This window comes from Oncorhynchus mykiss, chromosome 13 (genome assembly GCF_057628025.1).
Source record: "Oncorhynchus mykiss isolate SJ-2025 chromosome 13, ASM5762802v1, whole genome shotgun sequence".
NCBI lineage: Eukaryota > Metazoa > Chordata > Actinopteri > Salmoniformes > Salmonidae > Oncorhynchus > Oncorhynchus mykiss.
Genome location: NC_143034.1, coordinates 22,256,478 through 22,281,540, shown reverse-complemented (window position 1 = coordinate 22,281,540; position 25,063 = coordinate 22,256,478). Strand labels below are relative to the sequence as shown.

At 39.4% G+C, this 25,063-nt stretch overlaps 1 protein-coding gene and 1 long non-coding RNA gene across 4 annotated transcripts in view; one reads left to right on the top strand and one right to left on the bottom strand.

Moving 5' to 3' along the window:
* The window catches only part of LOC110485708 (activating transcription factor 7-interacting protein 1), a 61,102-nt gene extending 37,811 nt beyond the window's left edge, over positions 1-23,291 (bottom strand). For 2 of the 3 annotated variants that reach the window (XR_016485753.1, XM_021556846.3), the window contains exon 1: positions 22,753-23,291. Coding sequence is in view for 1 of the 3 variants with exons in the window: in XM_021556846.3 (XP_021412521.3) it covers positions 22,753-22,946 (194 nt within the window). In the remaining 2 variants the exon portion in view is untranslated. Of the gene's footprint in view, positions 1-11,474; positions 11,916-22,752 lie in introns of those variants that run through there. The other variant, XM_036940349.2, reaches the window with a different exon arrangement.
* Positions 23,055-24,217, top strand: LOC110485709 (uncharacterized). The gene is made up of 2 exons (XR_002467963.3): positions 23,055-23,174; positions 23,284-24,217. It is a non-coding gene; the product is annotated as an uncharacterized LOC110485709 (long non-coding RNA).
* Positions 24,218-25,063: the final 846 nt, after the last annotated feature.

The following is a 25,063-nucleotide window of genomic DNA, read 5'->3' as shown; positions in this document are numbered from 1 at the left end:
GCAAATGAAAAAAAGAACCTTTGGTGTAATGTAAAAAAAAAATTACAAATTAAAAGCCTGAGCGAGTATATAATCTTAGACACCATAGTTAACTGTATTAATGTTTACGAGTTGTAAAACTTGACAAATATCAATCAATACAGGGATCAATCATGTTCCTTGTACCTTAACACCATTATGGAATATAGATAGAAAAGGTACACAAGTAACACAGGTGTAACACAATTTCTGAGAAGTGTGATAATTGTTTAGAAATAAGTATTTGTATTAATTAAAAAGGTTGATAATCACTAATGGCAATAGCAATACAATGATAAAGCGAACATGCATAAAATAATATGGTAGTTGATAGTTTACTCCTTCTTGAGAGTCAGGACTATGTTTTCTGTTTCCTGCATAGTTCTTGGATTACAAGGTGAAACCAAAAATAGATAATTTAAAAATGCTGCTGATATTACAGTTATTCAGTAGAACTAACACTAGCCAGCTAATAGCTCACTGCGTAGTATGCCCATCCCCCACTCCCTTCCTCTTTCATAGACTGCGCGAGGACTGCCAGCAGAAACTCAAAATGTCCACCAGTTCTGCTGCTGTGCACAGTCAGGTTTAGCACTTGGCAGCTGTTGGCTGAAACATTCACTTGTGCAGGAGTACTAGAGAGATTAAACTCCTCCTACTTTTAGGTATCATTTTACACTTCACATAATTATACACTTAACAAAAACAAGCAAAAATGTCAAAGATTTTACTGAGTTACAGTTCATATAAGGAAATGAGTCCATTCAAATGAATTAATTCATTAATTGGGCCCTCATCTATGGATTTTACATTTTTGGATATATATTTGTTGGTCACATTTCTTTAAAAAGAGGTAAGGGCATTGATCAGAAAACTAGTCAGTATCTGGTGTGAACACCAATTAGCCTCATGCAGCACGACACATCTCCTTCGCATAGAGGTTATCAGGCTGTTGATTGTGGCCTGTGGAATGTTGTCCCACTCCTTTTCAATGGCTGTGTGAAGTTGATGGATATCGGAGGGATCTGGACCACGCTGTCGTACACATTGATCCAGAGCATCCCAAACATGCTCAATTGGTGACATGTCTTGTGAATATGTAGGCCATGGAAGGACTGGGACATTTTCAGCTCCCAGAAATTGTGTACAGATCTTTGAGACATGGGGCTGTGCCTTATCATGCTGAAACATGAGGTGATGGCGGCAGATCTTTGTGCATTCAAATCACAAATTATAAAATGCAATTGTGTTCATTGTGTGCAGCTTATGCCTGCCCGTACCATAACCCCAATGGCACCCTGGGGCACTCTGTTCACAACGTTGACATCAGCAAACCGCTCGCCCAAACGACGTCATACACTCTACGCTCTCTGCCATCTGTCCGGTACAGTTGAAATCGGGATTCATCCGTGAAGAACACACTTCTGCAGCATGCCAGTGGCCATCGAATGGAGCCTTTTCCCACTGAAATCAGTTACGACGCAAAACTGCAGTCAGGTCAAGACCCGGGTGATGACAACGAGCACGCAGATGAGCTTCCCGAGATTGTTTCTGGCAGCGTGTGCAGACATTCTTTGGTTGTGCAAACCCATGGTTTTATCAGCTGTCCGGGTGGCTGGTCTCATCGACAATCCCACAGGTGAAGAAGCCGAATGTGGAGGTCCTGGGCTGGCATGGTTAAAAGTGGTCTGCGGTTGTGAGGCCAGTTGGATGTACTGCCAAATTCTCTAAAACGACGCTGGAGCGGCTTATGGTAAAGAAATGAACATTACATTTTCTGGCAACAGCTCTGTTGGACATTCCTGCAGTCAGCGTGCCAATTGCACACTCTCTCAAAACTTGAGACATGTGGCATTGTATTGTGTGTCAAAAATGCACATTTTAGAGTGGCATTTTATTTTCCCCAGCAGAAGGTGCACCTGTGTAATGATCATGATGTTTAATCAGCTTCTTGATATGCCACATGTCAGGTGGATGGATTATCTTGACAAAGGAGAAATGCTCACTAACAGGGATGTAAACTAATTGGTCAACAAGATGAGAAAAATAAGCTTTTAGTGCATATGGAACATTTCTGGGATCTTTTATTTCACCTCATGAAACATGAGACCAACACTTCATATGTTGCATTCATATTTTTGATCCTACCGAAAGATTGAGAATAACATTATTTGTCTCTTGTATGGACTATTGCTAACAAAGGAACCAAAAGATTGCACTACTGATTTTACCCAAATGTCTTCGAATGGATGATGAAAAATAGTTTAGTCACCTTTTCCCTAGACTTTACAATAAGAATTTTTAACATGTTATTTTCTAATCTCTGATGAGTTTCCTTGATATAAAACGAATGAGGTGAAATCACATCCTATTATGTTACAATGGCGCTGTTCACATTCCAATGTTACTACACAGTGCACGTCATTTCCTCTCCCCAATCCTCTTTCATTACCCGCGTTCTGGATTCACTGCAGAAAAAAACAAAATGTCCGACAGTTCTGCTGTGTGCACTGCCAGGCTGAGCCCTCACACGCTACTAACTGAACACATATCCAATCCACTGTAGTACAACAGTGCATCAACTTACATCACCTTCATGTTAAATTATTTGCTCTGTATGCCAATTTCACATAGATGGTTTTGTTCGTTTTTATTTGTATAAAAAGTAGGTTAGGTTTGCTTTTTACAAATTGTATATTTTTTCTAAAGTAGTTATTATGTACTTCCTCATCCATCCCACACCATTTTCTGTTTGGTTATGCTGATCAATTAGGTTAAATGTATTTCGTTTGGGTAAATTTTCCTCCTGAAGCTCCCATGATGCGGTTCAAGCTAATCCTCCGCTATGCTATATACTACAGCATTTACTGATTGATGTGGACCATAGATGATTGGTTTCTGGTCTGCAATAGGTGTCAACTGTCCACTGTAGGAAAAAAAAGACGCCTCATCACCATCTTGTCCTTGCTTCTATTCCATTGGTAATGTTTGTCTCCTCTGACCAACACTAGTGCTTTACTAGGCTAATAGTACTTGACTAGTACTGTGTTCTGTTCAAAGCTCACAACAATTCCAGAGGGATATGTGGCTACACAGCAGCACAATTCACAGGTGTGTAAAATCAGGGAAAGGCTTGAAAATTCATGGGCACATCTGTGATTGCAGCGCATAATAAATATCTTTCCAGCGATCTGCCCATTCCTGATTTCATCCGTATGACAACACAGGCACTGGCAAACAACTGAAAATTACTTTTAAAAACTATGCAGGTATACAGGAAGGCAAGTCCTCTCATTTGTCATTGTAAAATAGTACTGATCTTTCAATCATTAGCATTAGCATAGGGCAATACGAAGTAAAAAGTGAATAAATACAACTTGCCTGCCTTGCTACACAGCAGTGAGAGGATATGGTCAAACCAAAAAGTTAGCAGAGACGGGCTGGGCTTCAAGCCTAGTCCAAGATACAGTTTTATTTAATGAATATTCTCTCCTGTTAAATAAGGCCCTGATCCAAGTGCAGAGTGCTCTAATGTTCTGTTGCTAGACCAATGTGAGCTGCATCCTCAGGCCGATGGCATACATTTCAGGAACTCCTTTCAGATTACAATTTCTGTGAAAATTCCCTCCCCTTTTAGATCTCTCCCAATGCACAAGGTAGACGATCAGTCTCAGCAATGTTGAGTAAACATTGTACGTTGAATTTTACATTCACAACTGATTTGGCTGAGGTGGGTGGTCTGCAGAAATCTTCAAGAATTTCTCCACTGCCTCGACAAGCACAAATGACTTAACAGCCTCTGAATAATTAGACTTTTGTTAATTGGACTCGATCCAAGATGATCTCTACCTTTCAAACGTCAGGTGTGATTTTCAATTAGTGGCAAGGTGGGAGGAGCCATGCAACATGAGCTTTGATCAGTGTTCATATCCCAGTATTGATCAGAGACAGTTTGTGGTTTTATCGCCTTTTAAAGTTCATTTTCTAAGATCCTTATTTGACTCAATTAGCCGGTTAACTAAGAGGAGAAAATATTGGTAGATATGAAGGGATCACTTTCCTGTTCAAGCTCGTGTTCTTATTCTGGTGCCAATGATGATTCAATATCTTTTTCACTTGTCAGACAAAAAGTTTTTACACATTCTAAATTGTAGCAAAGCATTGCTGCCATCACAATACTTAATGTTTCTAGTATTGTCCCCCAACTGTTCAGACCCTCTCACTTCCTATCACACAAATAGCTGGACATAAATATCTAAATGTCAAACATTTGCGTATGTTTTATACCCCCCCAAAAAATACAAATGTTCCTAAGACAAAAACACACAATGACCAAATACAACGCCATTAGTGTTACATAAATAACAAAAAAAAACACATTATCTACGTTTTGGAAGAATTGTTAGCGTAGCACTCTTTAGCGAACAAACAAAAAATAGAATACTGAAGTTTAGATACTAGTCAGAATAGAGTAACTTGGCTGTTTAAAAATATACATATAAAAATGTAAGTAAACCTTGAAAAGGAGTAGTCTAGAGAAGTAGGCCTTCCATTGGACAGAGGTTATACGCGTGATTCGTTTAGCTGTGTTGAGGGAACTAGCAACAGCACAGGAAGGAAGAAAAAAAAAAGTGGGAGGGTGAGGGGGGCTGAGGTCGGACTGTGCCATCTGTTTCAGCATAGTGTGTTCTTTTGCAAGGTTGTGCACACGGGCGCACAGTGAAACCATCACAGTCTCATCGCTAAACACGGCCAGCACAGGCAACACTGACCCAGCACAGACTGACTAACTGCACAATGTAACACCCTCAGAACAAAAGGTAATTTTTTGCCTTTAGGATTTACCTCACAATGGCCATCTTAAAAGTTACTACAACAAATGCAAAATATACTACTTATTTAGTAACTTGGCAGAAGCATGCAGCACAGACTTCTTTTTGCCCGCAAAAAAAACAGGCTAACAGCACAGTCAGTGCTATAGTGCACAGCCTGACACACTTAGCGGCCACCCCTCCCCCACCCACCCTGGCAGTCTGCAGCAGCATGGAAATTTACAGCCTAGCTAGGACTAAACCATTCTGACAGAGGTAGGGGGAAGATATTTTTTTTTACAACTAGAGAGGGAGCTGGAGAGATAAAACTGTTTAATTAAAATACCAGAAATCTAGACTACTTCTGTCTTAAAATGAGAACGCTAATGAAAATAAGGACCTTTAACTGTTATGTTAAAAAAAAAGCCTTGTACAACTGGACAGATATCAATCAATACAGGGATCAATTATTCTCCATGTGCCTTTACACCAGCTGGGCTTGAAATTAACTTTTTTTTGCCATTTTTTACATGTCCAAAAGCTCAAACACTTGTTCCAAAAAAAAAGGTCTGTGACACAATTTTCACATCATTGTATGATGCAAGGAACCACTTTTCAAAATAAAATGCAGTTCTATATTTTTTACCATAGAGAATCAGACAAAAATGTTGGCCACACTCAGCCTAATGGCTTCGTTGGACGTTCAATGTCTCAAAATACAACACTACCGCTTCAAGGCTCTTCTGGAGGATGGTTGGCCATTTTCGGTAGCCAATAAAATATTGCACCATTACAATTACAACCAAATACTTTTTATGTCTTTAGAAAATAATTGCCTACAGGGCTCGTCCTGTCATCCCTGGGACGATAAACAATACATCTATGGTTTAAAAACAGACCCGGGGAGAATTCTGGGATGACAGATCCAAAATTCATACAACCACCGTAGATTAAAAAATTGTAAAAAATAATGGAGGCTGATGCAACAGGTCAGACCATTTAGCATAAAATGTTGCTAAAGTTTAAAAATAAATCTTATTATAAGCTCAACAATGGCGCACATGGCTGTTGGATATGCGCAAATGTTCTAAAATGCAATTAGCAGGAAAATACCAAGTGGTTTTATGTGACAGAGAAGAAAATATCCATTAGAAATTAAGAAAGAGGGGAGATTTAAAGATGCATCAACTAGCATTGGTTACTAATATGACACATAAAACTTCCAAGTTTTAGACAATTACATTTATGGTTAAATAGTTTCAAAATGCTTCTGCTCAGATTCAAGGTGTGTGATCTGGCAACAGGCACGGTCCTTCACTCTCCAGTTTTGTGACCATTTAGTCTGAACAAACCCTGCCTCGTGTAGCCTATGTCAACAGAATCAAGCCTTTAGATGTTAATGTTAGGCAAATTATCTTTCAAAATGTTTGTCAAACATGACGGCTGCTTAGCCTATATTTATGCCATTAAAAGTCTCATTAAAACTTTGCTAATGATGTGCATATCACCTACCCTATGACATGTTTTTTAAATGTATGTACATGAAAAATTGATTTGAATATTAAAGCCATTGTCTATTGAATATTGTATCAGGGCCCTCCTTGTTTGATATTGTGAATTTTGTGTGATTTGTTTTACTTGTCCATTCGGACAACTTAAATTTATATTCTTCTTGTCCGACAATTAAAAAAAATAAAAAAATCCTGGACAAGCATTTATGTCGAGCCCTGACAAGTATGGCATATTAGGGCAGCTGAGCACACTATAGATAGAAAAGATACACAGGAGTACATGTCCTGGTAATCCGTCTGGCCCTGCGGCCTTGTGAATGTTAACCTGTTGTGTGTTTTTCATCTGCGTTACCGAGCATGCGCTGACCAACTGGCAAATGTCTTCACTGACATTTTCAACCTGTCCCTGGCAGTCTGTAATACCAACATATTGCAAGCAGATCATAGTTCCTGTTCTCAAGAACACTAAGGTAACATGCCTAAATGACTACCGACCAGTAGCACACACGTCTGTAGCCATGCCGTGATTTGAAAGGCAGGTCATGACTAACATCAACACCATTATTCCAGTAACCCTAGACCGAATCCAATTTGCATACCGCCCCAACAGATCCACAGATGACACAAACTCTATTGCACTCCACACTACCCTTTCCCACCTGGACAAAAGGAACACCTATGTGAGAATGCTATTCATTGACTACAGCTCACCGTTCAACACCATAGTGCCCTCAAAGCTCATCACTAAGCTAAGAACCCTGGGACTAAACACCTCCCTCTGCAGCTGGATCCTGGACTTCCTGATGGGCCGCCACCAGTTGGTAAGGGTAGGTAACAACACATCTGCCATGCTGATCCTCAACATGGGGGCCCCACAGGGGTGCGTGCTTAGTCCCCTCCTGAAATCCCTGTTCACTCATGACTGCACGGCCAGGCACGACTCCAACACCATCATCAAGTTTGCCGATGACACAAAAATGGTAGGCCTGATCACTGGCAACGATGAGACAGCCTATAGGGAGGAGGTCAGTGACCTGGCAGGACAACAATCTCTCACTCAACGTGATCAAGACAAAGGAGATGATTGTGGACAATAGGAGAAGGAGGGCCGAGCATGCCCCCATTCTCATCGACGGGGCTGTAGTGGAGCAGGTTGAAAGCTTCAAGTTCCTTGGTGTCCACATCACCAACAAACTATCATGGTCTAAACACACTAAGACAGTCGTGAAGAGGGCACAACAAAACCTATTCCCCCTCAGGAGACTGAAAAGATTTGGCATGGGTTCTCAGATCCTCAAAAGGTTCTATAGCTGCACCATCGAGAGCATCCTGGCTGGTTGCGTCACTACCTGGTATGGCAACTGCTCGGCCTTTGACCGCAAGGCACTACAGAGGGTAGTGCGTACGGCACAGTGCATCACTGGGGCCAAGCTTCCTGCCATCCAGGACCTCTATACCAGGCGGTATCAGAGGAAGGCCCTAAAAATTGTCAGACTCCAGCCACCCTAGTCATAGACTGTTCTCTCTGCAACCACACAGCAAGCGGTACCAAGTCTAGGTGCAAACCGCTTCTTGAAGAAAAAGAAACGCACACCTATTAAGACGAGGTGCTGGCTAGCGGAGTAGAAACTTGAAAATAAAAGAGAGCCGCACACTCTAGGAGCTCAGATGCAAAAATGTAATACCAACGTTTCGACAGCCAAGCCATAAGACTCCTGAACAGCTAATGAAAGGGCTACCCAGACCCCTCTTCTACACTGCTACTACTACTACTACCACCTGTTTATTATCAATGCATAGTCACTACTACTACTACTACCACCACCTGTTTATTATCAATGCATAGTCACTTTAATGCTACCTACATGTACATATTACCTTGACTAACCGGTGCCCCCGCACATTGACTTTGTACCGGTAACCCCTGTATATAGCCTCGCTATTGTTATTTTACTGCTGCTGTTTAATTATTTGTAACTTTTTTTAAAATTTTTTTACTTAACCCTTATTTCTCTTAAAACTTCTTAAAGCATTGTTGGTTAAGGGCTTGTAAGTAAGCATTTCACTGTAAGGTCTACCTACACCTGTTGTATTCGGTGTATGTGACAAATAAAATGTGATATGAATTTGAATTTCTGAGAAGAAAGTGAGATGATAATTGTTTAGTTAATAGGCCTATAATTACTAATGGCAATATCAATACTATGATAAAGTAAACGCCAATAAAAACATCATTCTTGAGAGGCAGGTCTAACCTGTTTTCTGTATCCTCCATAGTGCTTGGATTATGAGATGAAACCAAAATTAGATAATTTAAAATTGCTGCTGATTGGGACTAGAACACTAGCCAGCTAATAGCTCACTGCGTGGTATGCCCATCGCCCACTCCCATCCCCCACCGCCCATCCCCCACCCCCCACTCCCTTCCTCTTTCATAGATTGTGTGAGGACTGCCTGCAGAAACTCAAAATGTCCGCCAGTGCTGGTGCAATGGACAACCAGGTTTAGCACTTTGGCAGCTGTTGACTGAAACATCAACTTGAGCAAGAGGACGAGAGTTTAAACTCCTCCTACTTTTAGGTATCATTTTACTCTTCGCATAATTATACATACAATAGGGAATGTATCGAACGATCGCAATTTATGACATTCTTTGTGTGTTCTATGGACTCCTATTGCTAACAAAGAAATCAAAAGAATGCTGACTCTGATTGAGATACTTATTTGACCAAAATGTCCTTTGAATGGAAGATGAAAAATAATATGTTCAGTAACATTTTGACATCATAACTTTACTATAATAATTATTAACATGTTATTTTCTCATCTCTGATATGATACAAAATGAATAAAATCACTGCTATGTTACAACAGCTCTGTTAACATTCCAATGTTACTGCAGACTGTGCGTAGGCTTCCCCTCACCACTCCTCTTTCATTACACGCGTTCCGGATTCACTGCAGAAAAAACAAAATGTCCGCCAACTCTGCTGTATGCGCAGCCAGCCAGACTGAGCCCCCACACACTGCTAACTGAACACGCATCCAATCCATTGTAGTACAACAGTGCATCAACTTACATCACCTTCATGTTAATATGTTACCTGCTCTGTATGCCAATTTTTCACAGGCTGTTTCGTTAGTTTTTATTTGTATTAAAAGTAGGTTAAGTTTCTTTTTCAAAGTAGTTATGATCCTCATCCATCCCACATAATGTTGTGTTAGGTTATGCTGATCAATTAGGTTAAATGTATTTAGTTTGGGTATATTTTCTCCTGAAGCTACCATGATGCGGTTCAAGCTAGTCCTCCGCTGTACTATATACTACAGTATTTACTGATTGATGTGGGCCATAGATGATTGGTTTCTGGTCTGCAATAGCTGTAAACTGTCCACTGTATACCTCCAAACTGGAGGAAAAAAAGACTCCTCATCACCATCTTGTTCTTGCTTCTATTCCTTTGGTAATGTTTGTCTTCTCTGACCAACCTTTGTGATTTACTAGGCTAGTAGTACTTGACTAGTACTGTGTTCTGTTCATAGCTCACAACAATTCTAGAGGGGTATGTGGCTACACAGCAGCACAACAATTCACAGAATCTCAAAAGGCTTGAAAATAATGGGCACATCTGTGATTGCAGCGCATTATAAATATATTTCCAGTGATCTGCCCATTCCTGAATTCATCCATATGACAACACAGGCACTGGCAAACATCTCAAAATTACTAAGCAGGTATACAGGTATGCAATTCCTCAAGTACTTGTAAAATACTGCTGATCTTTCAAATCATTAACAAAAGGGCTACAAAGGGCTAAATTAAATACAAAAAACCTGTCACACAGCAAGACAGGTTTGGTCAAACCAAAAAGTTGGCAGAGATGGGCTCCAAGCCTATGGCTCCAAGACATAGTCCAAGCTACAGTTTTCTTTCGTGACTATTTTCTCCTGCTGCATCCTCAGGTTGATGGCATACATTTCAGAAACTCCTTTCAGACAATAATTTCTGTGAAAATTCCCTCCCTTTTCAGATCTCTCCCAAGACACAGACAAAGGTAGGCTATCAGTCTCAGCAATGTCGAGTAAACTTTGTATGCTAAATTTCACAACTGATTTGGCTGAGGTAGGTCGTCTGCAGAAATCTTCAAGAATTCCTGCTCTTACTTTTCACTGCCTCGACAATAACAAATTACGGATGACAGCCTCTGAATAATGAAACTTTTGTTAACTCGATCCAAGATGATTTTATATTTTGTATTGAACCTTTATTTAACTAGGCAAGTCAGTTAAGAACAAATTCTTATTTACAATGAAGGCCTACCAGGGAACAGGGGCAGAACGACAGATTTTTACCTTGTCAGTTAGGGGATTTGAACCAGCAACCTTTCGGTTATTGGCCCAACGCTCTAACCACTAGGCTACCTGCCGCCCCTATACCTTTCAAACCCCAGGTGTGTTTTTCAATTAGTGGCAAGGCGGGAGGAGCCAGCGCAACATGAGCTTTGATCAGTGTTCATATCCCAGTATTGATCAGAGACCGTTTGTGGTCTTATTGCTTTTTGTATTTTTTATAGATTCCCATAAGAATCCATTAGCCAAGAAACCAATATGAGAAAACATTGGTAGATATAAAGATATTACCTCCCTGTTAAAGCTCCTGTTCTTATTCCGGTGCCGATGATTCAAGACCGTTTTCACTTGTCAGACAAATATTTTTACACATTCGGACTGGTTGCAAAGCATTGCTGCTAATACAATACTTAAGGCTTCTAGCATTCACCCCCAACCCTCTCATGTCCTCACACACAAATAGCAGGGCATGACAATCTAAATGCCAAGAATTATACTTTTTTTACTACAGAAAATATCTACAAATATTTTCTCCTAATACAAAACACAAATACAGCACTACTGTAAACATTATTATTATTATTTTTTTAAACAACACTCTAAAAAAATTATATTATCTACGTTTCGGAATTGTGGCTAGCATAGCACTACTTAATGGAAAATAATATATAGAACAATGGCTAAGTTAAATACTGAAATATAGGCCAAGATCATAGTCAGAACAGAGCAAACATCATTATAACTGTACAACAGTCTTCAAAAAAAGAAAGAAATTCAAGTAAACCTTGAACAGTAGTCTGGAGAAGAAGGCCTTCCGTTGGACAGAGGTTGTACGGGTGATTCGATTGGCTGTGTTGATTGTACTAGCAACAGCAGAGGGAGGAAGAAAAAAAGCGGGAGGGTGAGGGGGACTAAGGTTGGACTGTTCCATCTGTTTCAGCATAGAGTGTTCTTGTGCAAGGCTGTGCATACAGTGAAACCATCAATCTCAGCCTCGTGGCTCAAGACAGCCAGCACAGGCAACACTGAGCCAGCACAGGCTGACAAACTGCACAGTGTAACACACTCAGAACAAAAGGATGGAAACAAAATGATTTTCCCCCTTTGGGATTTACCCCAGGGTAGCCATCTTAAAAGTGATTAAAACAAAAGCAAAATATACTTTTTTTTGTAACTTTGGCAGAAGCATGCAGCACAGAGACTGCTTTTTGCCCGCAAAAAAAACAGGCTAGCAGCGCAGTCAGTACTAGAGTGCACAGCCTGACACACTTAGTACCACCCCTCCCCCACACTAGCAGTCTGTAGCTGCATGGAAAATTACAGCCTAGCTAGGACTAAACCATTCTGATGGGGGGGAGAAGATTTTTCTCCAACTAGAGAGGGTGCTAGAGAGAACCGTTTAATTAACCACCAGAAATCTAGATTACTTCCGTCCTAAAACAAGAACGCAAGTGAAAATAAGGACCTTTTGCCGTAATGTTCAAAACAAGCCTGAGAGAGTACGTAACGTTAGACACCATAGTCAAATATATCAATGTTTACAAGTTGTAACATTTGACATTTATCAATCAATCAGGGATCAATCATGTTCCTTGTACCTGAACATATCACTAGCCACTTTAAACAATGCTACTTAATATAATGTTCACATACCCTACATTACTCATCTCATTACTCATCTCATATGTACAGTGGGGCAAAAAAGTATTTAGTCAGCAACCAATTGTGCAAGTTCTCCCACTTAAAAAGATGAGGCCTGTAACATTCATCATAGGTACACTTCAACTATGACAGACAAAATTACAAAACAAAAACCAGAAAATCACATTGTAGGACTTTTAATGAATTTATTTGCAAATTATGGTGGAAAATAAGTATTTGGTCACCTAAAAACAAGCCAGATTTCTTTCTCTCACAGACCTGTAACTTCTTCTTTAAGAGGCTCCTGTCCTCCACTCGTTACCTGTATTAATGGCACCTGTTTGAACTTGTTATCAGACACCTGTCCACAACCTCAAACAGTCACACTCCAAACTCCACTATGGCCAAGACCAAAGAGCTGTCAAAAGACACCAGAAACAAAATTGTAAACCTGCACCAGGCTGGGAAGACTGAATCTGCAATAGGTAAGCAGCTTGGTTTGAAGAAATCAACTGTGGGAGCAATTATTAGGAAATGGAAGACATACAAGACCACTGACAATCTCCCTCGATCTGGGGCTCCACGCAAGAGCTCACCCCGTGGGGTCAAAATGATCACAAGAACGGTGAGTAAAAATCCTAGAACCACACGGGGGGACCTAGTGAATGACCTGCAGAGAGCTGGGACCAAAGTATCAAAGCCTACCATCAGTAACACACTACGCCGCCGGGGACTCAAATCCTGCAGTGCCAGACGTGTCCCCCTGCTTAAGCCAGTACATGTCCAGGCCCGTCTGAAGTTTGCTAGAGAGCATTTGGATGATCCAGAAGAGGATTGGGAGAATGTCATATGGTCAGATGAAACCAAAATATAACTTTTTGGTAAAAACTCAACTCGTCGTGTTTGGAGGACAAAGAATGCTGAGTTGCATCCAAAGAACACCATACCTACTGTGAAGCATGGGGGTGGAAACATCATGCTTTGGGGCTGTTTTTCTGCAAAGGGACCAGGACGACTGATCCGTGTAAAGGAAAGAATGAATGGGGCCATGTATCATGAGATTTTGAGTGAAAACCTCCTTCCATCAGCAAGGGCATTGAATATGAAACGTGGCTGGGTCTTTCAGCATGACAATGATCCCAAACACACCGCCCGGGCAACGAAGGAGTGGCTTCGTAAGAAGTATTTCAAGGTCCTGAGTGGCCTAGCCAGTCTCCAGATCTCAACCCCATAGAAAATCTTTGGAGGGAGTTGAAAGTCAGTGTTGCCCAGCAACAGCCCCAAAACATCACTGCTCAAGAGGAGATCTGCATGGAGGAATGGGCTAAAATACCAGCAACAGTGTGTGAAAATCTTGTGAAGACTTACAGAAAACGTTTGACCTCTGTCAATGCCAACAAAGGGTATATAACAAAGTATTGAGTTAAACTTTTGTTATTGACCAAATACTTATTTTCCACCATAATTTGCAAATAAATACATTTAAAATCCTACAATGTGATTTTCTGGATTTTTTTTCTCATTTTGTCTGTCATAGTTGAAGTGTACCTATGATGAAAATTACAGGCCTCATCTTTTTAAGTGGGAGAACTTGCACAATTGGTGGCTAACTAAATACTTTTTTGCCCCACTGTGTATGTATATACTGTACTCTATCATCTACTGCATCGTTATGTAATACATGTATCACTAGCCACTTTAAACTATGCCACTTTGTTTACATACCCTACATTACTCATCTCATATGTATATACTGTACTCGATACCATCTACTGCATCTTGCCTATGCCGTTCTGTACTATCACTCATTCATATATCTTTATGTACATATTCTTTATCCCTTTACACGTGTGTGTATAAGGTAGTCGTTTTGGAATTGTTAGGTTAGATTACTCGTTGGTTATTACTGCATTGTCGGAACTAGAAGCACAAGCATTTCGCTACACTCGCATTAACATCTGCTAACCATGTGTATGTGACAAATAACATTTGATTTGAACACCAGTATGGAATATTAATGGCAGCTGAGCACACTATAGATAGAAAAGATACACAAGTAACACAGGTGAAAGTATAAAAATATAGAAATAACTTAATAAATTAAAAAGGCCTATAACTAATGTCAATAGCAATACAATGATAAAGCGAACATGCATAAAAAAAATTATGGTAGTAGATAAATTACTCGTTGAGTCAGGACTATGTTTTGTTTCTTGCATATTTCTTGGATTACAAGATGAAACCTAAGATAATTTAAAAATTCTGCTGATATTACAGTTATTCAGTACAACTAACACTAGCCAGCTAATAGCTCACTGCGTAGTATGCCCACCCCCCACTCCCTTCCTCTTTCATAGACTGCCTGAGGACTGCCAGCAGAAACTCAAAATGTCCGCCAGTGCTGCTGCTATGTGCAGCCAGGCTTAGCACTTGGCAGCTGTTGGCTGAAACATTCACTTGTGCAGGAGGACTAGAGAGATTAAACTCCTCCCACTTTAAGGTATCATTTTATTCTTACCATAATTATACAATGGGGATTGTACCGAAAGACCGCACTTCATAACCTATCGCTAACAATGACACCGAAAGATCGCTGACTCTGATTGAGATACTGATTTGAACAGAGATGTTCCATGCTTTTTCAGCTCTCATGCAGGTTACAGACCTCCTCCAGTATCTTACTCACTGAGCTTTGTGTCCTCTTTTTCACCATCGGGGTTCTCCTTAGAACTTGACCACTGACCTCAGAGTGCCTCTAGAATTAAGTCAAGCTTGGAATTGTTACTCTATATTCTAGTAGTTAAAGAAGGGCTAAATGAATGACAGCTGTATGACTTGTTCACACAATAACGATTGCTCACAAATTCTGGGTTTGTAGGAAAGCCCAAGTCTTTGGCATCCATCCCACTTCCAATTGTTACCCTGTCGGTCCAATGTTCCCTCTGATTAGGTGCTTTGTGACAAAGACAATACTCAATGCTGTGCTTCATCTTGGCCAGGTCGCAGTTGTTAAAAAATGCAATTGCTGTCCAAAAGGCTGGGTGACCTTAAGTAAATGTTCAACCAGGTGGGAGTTGTATTTGTTTCGTTTTTTTTTACCTTTATCTAGGCAAGTCAGTTAAGAACAAATTCTTATTTTCAATGACGGCCTAGGAACAGTGGCTTAACTGCCTTGTTCAGGGTCAGAAAGGTGGGGCGGCAGGTAGCCTAGTGGTTAGAGCGTTGGACTAGTAACCAAAAGGTTGCAAGATCGAATCCCATCGGCATGACACACCATGTGCGGATCTGTTCACCGTTTTTTTTTTACATAAATTTTACATACATAACAGGCCTACTGCGTAGTATGTCTGAACCAATACAAACAAAAAAAATTAAAAAATGCATTGGGCTTGATTTATTTCAGTCTCCCTCGTCTCTTGTCTATCATGGATTAAAAAAACAATGAAAGTTTCTCAAGTATCTTCAAGGCAAATAATATTGATGTGTAATCTTGTCGCAAATAAGATTTTGTGATGTGTAATTTAGATTTATAACCCTGCCAAACCCCCAAAATCCCTGGTATCTTTAACCACAAGGTTGTTCTATTCCACAGGACAAGAAACCCAGTGACCACCCAGTACCAAGGTGAACTACCCAATCTGTCTAAAATCAATTGTACGTTGAAAGTCCAAATATTGCTAACAATTTGAGAAATTCCTTGCTAACCAGCTACTACAAAAAAATATAAGTCGAAGTAACCTACCGACATATTTTATAAGGCCCTATGTTTTATTTTTTTGCCCGATTCGTTTAGTTTTTTCCCAAATTCCGTTCCCCCCCTAGGGGGAATAACCAGGTTTTCACTCTCAAAAATCACACATTTATTTATAGAAAAAAAAAATAATTGTCCACAACAATGCTTAAACCTCATCAGGATACTACTCGAGGTCTGAGAAAAATAGAAGACATTTTGATTTTGGGGTGTAGTTACCCTTTAATGCACCAGCAAGATACCTTTGTTTGGTTAGCAACATTTCTCTAGCACTTGTTTTGCAGTGTGTGCAAAACAAATGGCCACTGGATTGATGCAAATAATCATAATATCATTTTGCCATTACTTTGTAGTTAACATTTAATTTCGTTTTTTTTTAGGAAAGCCTTTCCATCCCTATCAGAAGGTTATCATTAGCACCATTGCTAATTGCTACACAAAGTGTAGACATATGCACGCACCACACACACACACACAGAGGGACATTCCTGTGTCTTTTCAGAAAGTGCAGGAAAATACAAATCACTGATGGATTTTGTTCATGTTTTATGATTAATTTGGGCAATTTAATGGATTTTCTAATAAGTTCAATACATTTAGTTGATTTCCTACTAAGTTCAATATATTTTTGAATATTGATCAATTCTGTTTTAATATCTGGATTCAGTAATTCTGTACCTCGTTCTCCTCAATGCAGATTTTATAGGGCCCTATACTAGTAACTGATAGTGGTGCAATCATTAGACCCGAGCAACACAGTACATATACCACTACATTACACCCTGGGGGTTCTGTGAACACTTTTATTATAGATCTGCAAGACTGTACATAATATTCTTTACTGGTCTAATGAGTGCCATGAAGTATTTTATTCAATAGCAGTTCATGGCTTTATGTGAATGACTCCTGTGAGAAGCAGAATAATAATTGTTATAAATTATAATTAGGCCTGATTCTCATCCATAATGCAGGTTGGTTCATGCATTCCTCGCTGAAAATGAACACATAATTTCTCTCAAGTTTGTACATCAGACATTTTGACACACATACACAAAAATGTTTTAAGTATTTAAATAACCACCTGTTTAAATGACCTTGGGATATAAAACAATCAATGATTCATGAAATGTCCAAAGCACCAAAGACGAACATAAATATTGACTCAAGATCACATTGGGAACACGTTCCTCCCCCTGCTCTCTCAATCAGGTTGTTAGCCAATCCAGAGGCAGTGTAAAAGGAACCAGCTAGAACCTGCTGAAACCAGTTTAAGCAATGTTATTTAGACAAGGGAAGAATCATTCAATACTACTTCCTACTTTACAGTGTTAACTCCGACCTTCAGTTTTTAAGAATTCTGGCATGAATAGCCCTGGGGATCCAGAACAAGGAGTGATATATGGAATACGTTTCCTACATTAGCCTACAGGCATATTATATAAATATATGTAAGTGACTAACCTACATTGCTAACTGACCACAAATGGGATTAGGCTAGTACAAGATGTTATGCTGGTGTTAGGCCTATATTTCTGTTATGTAAAGTACCATTAAAGATGTCTATCACATGAACGGGTAAAACGTTCAGGGGTGGGGTGGCTGCACCTTATAGTTCTGTTATAGACTTGACCTGTAGGCCTTCACACAAATGTTACTCCACAAATCCTGTTAAGTGTAGGCTATCTTGAGTGAAATGTTGCTCTCGTTTTTTATGCTGCCCATCCCCCACACGACTGTTCTGTAGCGACTCACAGCAGCAGTCACAACTGGAAGTAGTCTTCAAGTGGTCCAACCTCACTAGCCTAAATATTTCCGGATTGAGATGAAGTACATAACACATATTTTCAAATACTACGCACACAACTGGTATTCAGAGCTTTCATACTTCTGAACTAAATACCTTCCACGATGCAAAAAAACTAATGGAATCACAGAATACAGGCATCTGAATGGTATTCCGATTATTGTAATGTCTGTCAAATTTGAAGGCCTAAACTGTACAACAAAGCACTGATTAAGTGAGCATCTGGATACTGTTTTCCTCCCAGGCCAGACAGGGGTTCCTTGCTTTGCTACTGATTGCCCACACAGAACTGATTGCACATTTCTCATATTTGTGCTGCATTGGTGTCAGTCCCTCCCTTGGGTTATGTTCATCCATAGACTGGCTGTTCGATTCACTGAAACTGGTTGATCAAGGAGTGTCCTGTGTGGCTCGGTTGGTGGAGCACTGCGCTTGTGTCGCAGGGTCGTGGGTTTGATTCCCTCTAGGGCCATTCACATTAAAATGTATGCACACACTGATGTAAATCACTTTGGATAAAAGTCTGCTAAATGGTATATATTATTATAAGGCTATATCATACTCTGGGTCCCGAGACAGGTTGGGTATGACTGATCAGGGTTGGTGAGGTCGCTTGAGGCAGACATCTTGGTTTGACAGAAGGTGAAAGAGGGATTGTTTCGTTACAGTCCAATACTACCACAAACAGTTAACTGTCTTGTTGAACCAGATTGAAAAATTAACCAAAATAAACTCAACATCTTCGTTAACCAAATTCAAAAGTGTCTATGTGGAGAAACTCGCCATGCTATCGTTTTTCTATGAAAAACTTACAACAGTCATTTCTACAAAGTTATTTATCTGAAACTAGGATGACACGACAATGTCTCTTCTTGACACAAGAACGCGTACCTATTTTTTCTTACAGAAATGTGCATATGGTTTATTAACATTAGGTAATTATTCAACAATGATGTATTATTTCAAAGGGTATATCAGATTTTTCGGGTAATTCTCACAGAGAAATTCATTGGGATTAAAGACGTTTGAAAATACTTTTAACATTTGTATCACTAACCATTTTTGAGAAAAATCCTGATTAAAGTGGCCATTTTAGACTCTTTTTAGACCAATACACGCCTTCTGTAAAGACACGATGATTTGTGAACCGTACATGATCCAGAGAACATCTTCCTCCTTATATTGTTCTCTCAAATATGGAGTATGTGTACATTCCAAAATATCATGTATGGTTCATAGATCATAGTCTTACAGGAAACATGTATAGGTCTAAAAAAAAGGCCTTAAATGTACACTTTCACCATATGATTTGTGATACAAATGTAAAAAAAAATGTCAAACATCCTTCCTCCCAATGAAGTTTCTATGTGAGAATTGCCAAAACAATCGGAGATAACAAAAATATTTTTCTCTCCCGCTGGCATGGAATCGTCCAATAGCTATTAACTAGCCAATATAAAATATTAATATAGTCTATGACAACTGCAAATGCCTAGCTTTTGTCCTGAATTCTGCCTCCTTTTCAGTTAGCCCCGAAAACGCAGGCATATGGATGCCTGGAAAAGCAGTGGGGGAGGGATAACTGTCAGCAGGACTTTACCATCTTCCTCAGAGGGGAGACTAAAGTGGATGAGGGGGCATACACACTTGGTGTGAACGAACTGGAACTACTGGTACTCATATTTACAATGAAACGTTAAAGGTAATAAACTACTTTACACGAGGGAACTGAAAACCCCCCAGAACAAATGCAATCTCAAGTCTCTACACAAATGAACATGAACTAACTCACCAATGTGCCTGAAATAACTTATTTTTAAAGCCCAAATTTGCCTAAAACACACACAGAAAGTTGCACCAATAGAACAAATATATAAAACAAAAACGCACAACTATCCAGTAAACGATTGGTCTACACAGGAGACGTTGGAACACCCCTCCCCCTCACTAACACAGTCACTCACAGACAGACTGTGTACTGAGTGGAAAAGTACAGCAAACCAGGGCCATACCACTTTAAGAAGCCAGGGGGGGTTGAGATCAAATAACAAGACAAGAGGGGAGAGTAATGCTCGAACATTAAAAACACATTTTTTTACGTTCAAAAATATTATTTTTTATAAGAAACTATACCAATAATAGGTGTTTCAATATTTATCAAAAACAACTTGAAATAGTTCACGTTAAAGGAGATTGCGTATTAATTCTGTAATTCTACGTACACCTTACGTTACACTAATAGACTACAATGTGGTTCCAAACTGATTACAATATGTGTAAAAAACATCTAGGCATACCTGAAACGATGCTTCCAGGGGTGCACTAGGTTTCTTCAAGCATGAACAGCCTTTCACGTATGCTAGTACATACAGTGAGACAAGCATTCCAATTCCAGCACAAAATATGTCTCCAAGAGAGATGTCTGCCCTCGATGTAAGTCACATAGTTTACAATACTGTTCATTTTAGGACTGTGTGGAAACAGAAGGAGAAAAGCTAATTCTAGGCCTATGCCCACATGTAATCTGATAATAATCTTTCCAATGTAATGAAAACGTGTTCGGGAAAGTAATTGTGTCTGTTCACCATCATTTCTATTTTCGTAGACCTAAGAAAGTTCCAATTGCAATAGAGAGCACATTGGGAGCAGATATTCAAAATGCCTTCTACACAGCCAACAAGAACAAAAATGGACCCAAGACTTTGAAAGTGATAGATTGTCTAAAATGTTATCATATAGTTGTTATCATATATAATTATTATGCATTTCCTGGGAGGCTAATGCAGCTGAGTGCTAACTATTCACTATCCCATCCCCTCCCCCACACACAAACACTGTGCTGCCACATTTTCTGACGGTGCCACTTATTATTGCAGCAACTCAAAATGGCCACCATAGTTGCTGTTAGCTAGGTTTTTTCCATGTGCTTGATCCCCAATGTGTAACAATGTCAGGGAATACTTTGCAGTCACATTAAGGTTGTTTCCTAAAGTTCCTACTGGTGCTGAATTAAGACATATGCTAAATGTATTTATGTGCTACTCATACATTTTACATGTTATTGCTGATGTTAGAGCGAGACTCCTCATACAGTGGCTCTAAAGAAAAGAAAAGATTGTCATTCAATGTTGTGTCTGTGTTTCCATAGTGTCTGTACCAATACTTTGTCTCAATATCTCATGGTAGTTTGACATTACTTGCTCTTTGTTTGGTTGCTAGTTTTGAAACTGAAATGGTTGATGGCTATTTACAAACTTGACAATATTTGCAAATATTCTGATCTTGAAAAGAGGCTATCAGTCTGATTACTAAAATGATTTAAGCCAGATAACCCCTTTCATTGTAATACTGCAACATCTCAACTGACACCCTCCAGCATCACCCGATCCTACATAGGCTTCTTCCATGCTTCCCTGCAAACATTTTATACATCTTTTAATTTACTATCATTGATAATTCCTTTTGAAACAAATTCCTTGCTTCATTTATAGAGCAAGAAGCAACATGTATTGTTATAGCCCCAGTGACTTGCACTCACAACTTTGTCAATGTTTGGTGGCCGTCATGGTTATAAAGAAGTTGTCAAGGTTGAAGGGGATCACATCATCTCAACCAATGGGGTTGTCTAGATTCTGAGTGCATCGACATAGGCTTGATCAGTGGTTCTCAACTGGTTTTTCCCCGGGACCCATATTGAACCAGGTTGTCTCAGTTGCGACCCAATATTCGCATTGCCAAAACACAATCTGAAAACATTTTTTTATGCTATATTGATAGTAAATGCAGCAATTATATGACAAGGAAACAACATTCCCACTGCTTTCATTTTCAAAAATACAACTTTGCCCATGTCCTTGATTAAGAATGTTAATAAACTCACTGGCTTTAGACCATAAAATCAACCAAAATAGTGTTGCTATACTACACATGTTCTACCTGGTTTAAGTCAAGATTTTATTTTATTCCAGACACCCGCGACCCACAAAACCTCCTTGGGTCACAACCCATCAATTGAGAATCACTGGGCTAGGTTATGATGGACTATAACCTGTAGATGGCGTGTGCATTTCCAAATTATGACACCAAATAATATAAAGTATGGTAGTTAGTGTGCCAACAAGCTATGCTGTGAAACAAACCGCTTTAGCTGCCTAGGCTTGCAACATTCACTTGTACTTGATACATGTTTTTCGATGAAAGCACATTTTTGTCTTCAAAGAAACATAACATTTTGGGCAGCAACAAAAAATGTACAGCCAGATACAAAGCAAACATAAGAAATACTAAATCTAATTACATTTGCAACTATCTTTTGGTAGATATATACACACACACACACATTTTTTATATATATATATATATATATATATATATATATATATATATATAGTGTGTATAGACAGACTTAAAAAAATATATATAAAATATATATATATTTAAAATCACACAATCTTAAAAATTATAATAATAATAATAAAATAAAATATATATATACACATTTTAAATGTGTGCTTGTGTGTATATAAACACACACATTTTTTAAATATATATATTTTGGTAGATATATAAACACACATATATCTTTAAATATATACCAACAAACAATTGTATTTCTCTACTCAATAGCCAACCGTAGCTAGCTAGCGCCCCCCTTCACCCCACCTCACTTTTTTTCACGTCCATGTCCCTGCCAAGACCAGTCTACATCGTAAGCTAATGTTTTACACTTACTCGTTCAAGAACATGACAGAAAAAAAAGAAACGTCTATTTTATAGAGAAAGTGACACATTTTAAATAGACAAAAATAAAACTGTTGGAATGATCTGTAAAAACAGTTAAGACAGCTAGCATGCTAGCTAACTCACCGATGCTTCTGAATTCTGCCTGTTTCCCGCGAAATAGCCGGTATCCGCACGAGCTGAATGTGCTCCTCGCTCACAACATCGATGTATAATGTGCAGAGGATCGCAAACTGAACCAAGGGAAAAAACGTAAATATGAGCGTGATAGTGACGCGGACACACCGGCTTGAAAGAACACCAAAACAAAACCTGTGCATGCAGACTGTTCTCAGCGACTACAGTCAGTCATCCACCACTGTGTTGCCAGCTCCTCCTCCTTCGTAGTCAAGGGGAGGGGGTTGAGTGCGTGAGAGCAGTCTAGGCACCTCCTACTAGATGTCGTCCATGACAGAAAACAACGTGAAAGCTGGTAGGAGTAGCTTTAAAAAAAAATCAAGTACAGTATGAATACTGTCGTCTATGAAGTTTTTTTTTAATTGAACAAGGTAAGTAGAAGTTGAAGGAAATTATATGTGTTGAAGAGAGAACAGAACCATTTCTAACTTGATTTTCTTAGATCTGTGAGGGTATGAAAGACTTGTGTAACTTTCACAGACTACCTGATCGCCTGAGGGTATGCAAGACTTGTGTAGACTTTCACAGACTACCTGATCACCTGCTCTACTAGGAGAATAGACAGTATTAGTCACAAGACCGCCATAGTGGAAGAGCTAAAGACTGTTTTCTGACATGGCAAGAAGAGGGGGATGGGGTGTGGTCTTGTCTGATGGGGGAAGGGTGAGGGAAGTATGAAGGGAGCAGGGGTGGAATTCATAAGTGGGAGGGGTCTGTTTAAGAACAGTGGCAACACAAGTATACTAAAAACAGTTTATAATTATAGTAAAGTATAACATCTTTGGTGGAAATTATGTATTGTACTTTCTTTTATTTTTTTTATTCATGCCACATCCTAGAAAAGTTTCATCTGAAACTCCAGTGCTTGTGATCTGTGGGCTCTCTTTGTAGCTGTTAAGCATTTAAACTGTTCAAAAGCTATAGTTGTTCATAGCAGCAGAGCAACATAAGTGTCTAAAAACCAAATTGTCTATAGATAGTGGTGATTTGTTAGTTTTGTGGCTTCAAATTTAGGATCTAAATCGTAAAGGAAAAAGGAAGAAACAAAAAAAACAGAAAGGTAAGACTCGTTTTAGGCCAGACTGAACAAAAAAGATGCTCAACTGCTTCAAGTGCTAAATTGTTCTGATCATAGGTTAAAGTGATTTAGTAGACCTATATGTACAACATATGCATCCAGAGCCAAAATAACATATGCAAATTTATTCATCATTGGGAAAAATTACATTTACTGACATTTACTCATTTTCGCACATCCCATGAGCTAATTTCAGGTCGGACATTTTGTCTCGCTGGCACGTCTGCAGGCGAACTCTTTTTCAATTAAAATGTCTGCTTGTGCCACTGTAGTTCCACCAATGACCAATAGAGGTCTTTAAAAATATATATGTGATTAAAATGTTTATGCCTGAAATGTCTGGAATTTGATTTAACACGTTTTCTTGTTTAGCTACTGTATTTAATTTGTTTGGTTAATCTCCTGGTTTGTGCGTTTTTCTGGAATTGATTATATCCACTTTCCCTAGCGAACCACTTTATTTTGGGGGGGGGGTTGATTTATTTGATTGAATCACCATGTTAAAAATCTGTCTTGCACATACCCAATCAGAACTAAACTGCCTATTCTTTATAATTGTTTCCCCCCTCACTGCTAAAACTTACTGCATCACAATTAACTTGGAGAAAAGGGTACACGCATACACACAGTCAAACATACACACAGTCAAAACACCTTGCTACATACAGTTCATCAGTGAGAGAGTGACTGTAATATGCTCCTCCCCTTTCTCCACAAAGGGAGGGGGTGCTTCCAGCCCTAGCCAGCTGTGTGACAAACTTAAGCAGAACTGGCATTGAAAAACACAGACAATGGGCACCTTCAAGCCATAGAGATAGATAGAGGACTCATCTTTATCATTGCCATCATAGCGTCTGTGACTGCATTGGGAGCGCCATTGAGGCAATCTCCATTTTGAAGTAGTACATTTTCTTCTTCTTCAGGAGGGATCAGCCAATAAAGTTGGAAGTCCCACCCAGTTGACTACATTAAGATGGTGGAAGCTCTCAATGGTGCTTCCCATGCTAACGCAGACTTTTGGCCACTAGAGGCCTCTATCATTCTCTATGGTTCGAGCAGCTCAAGTGTGTTGCATTATGGAGACAAAGATTGTCAGACTTGCGCCTACATGTGGACTGCATGAACTTTACAAAAACCATGTGATCAAAGGGCATGCCGTTAATGGGCTTGTCAATGACAGTG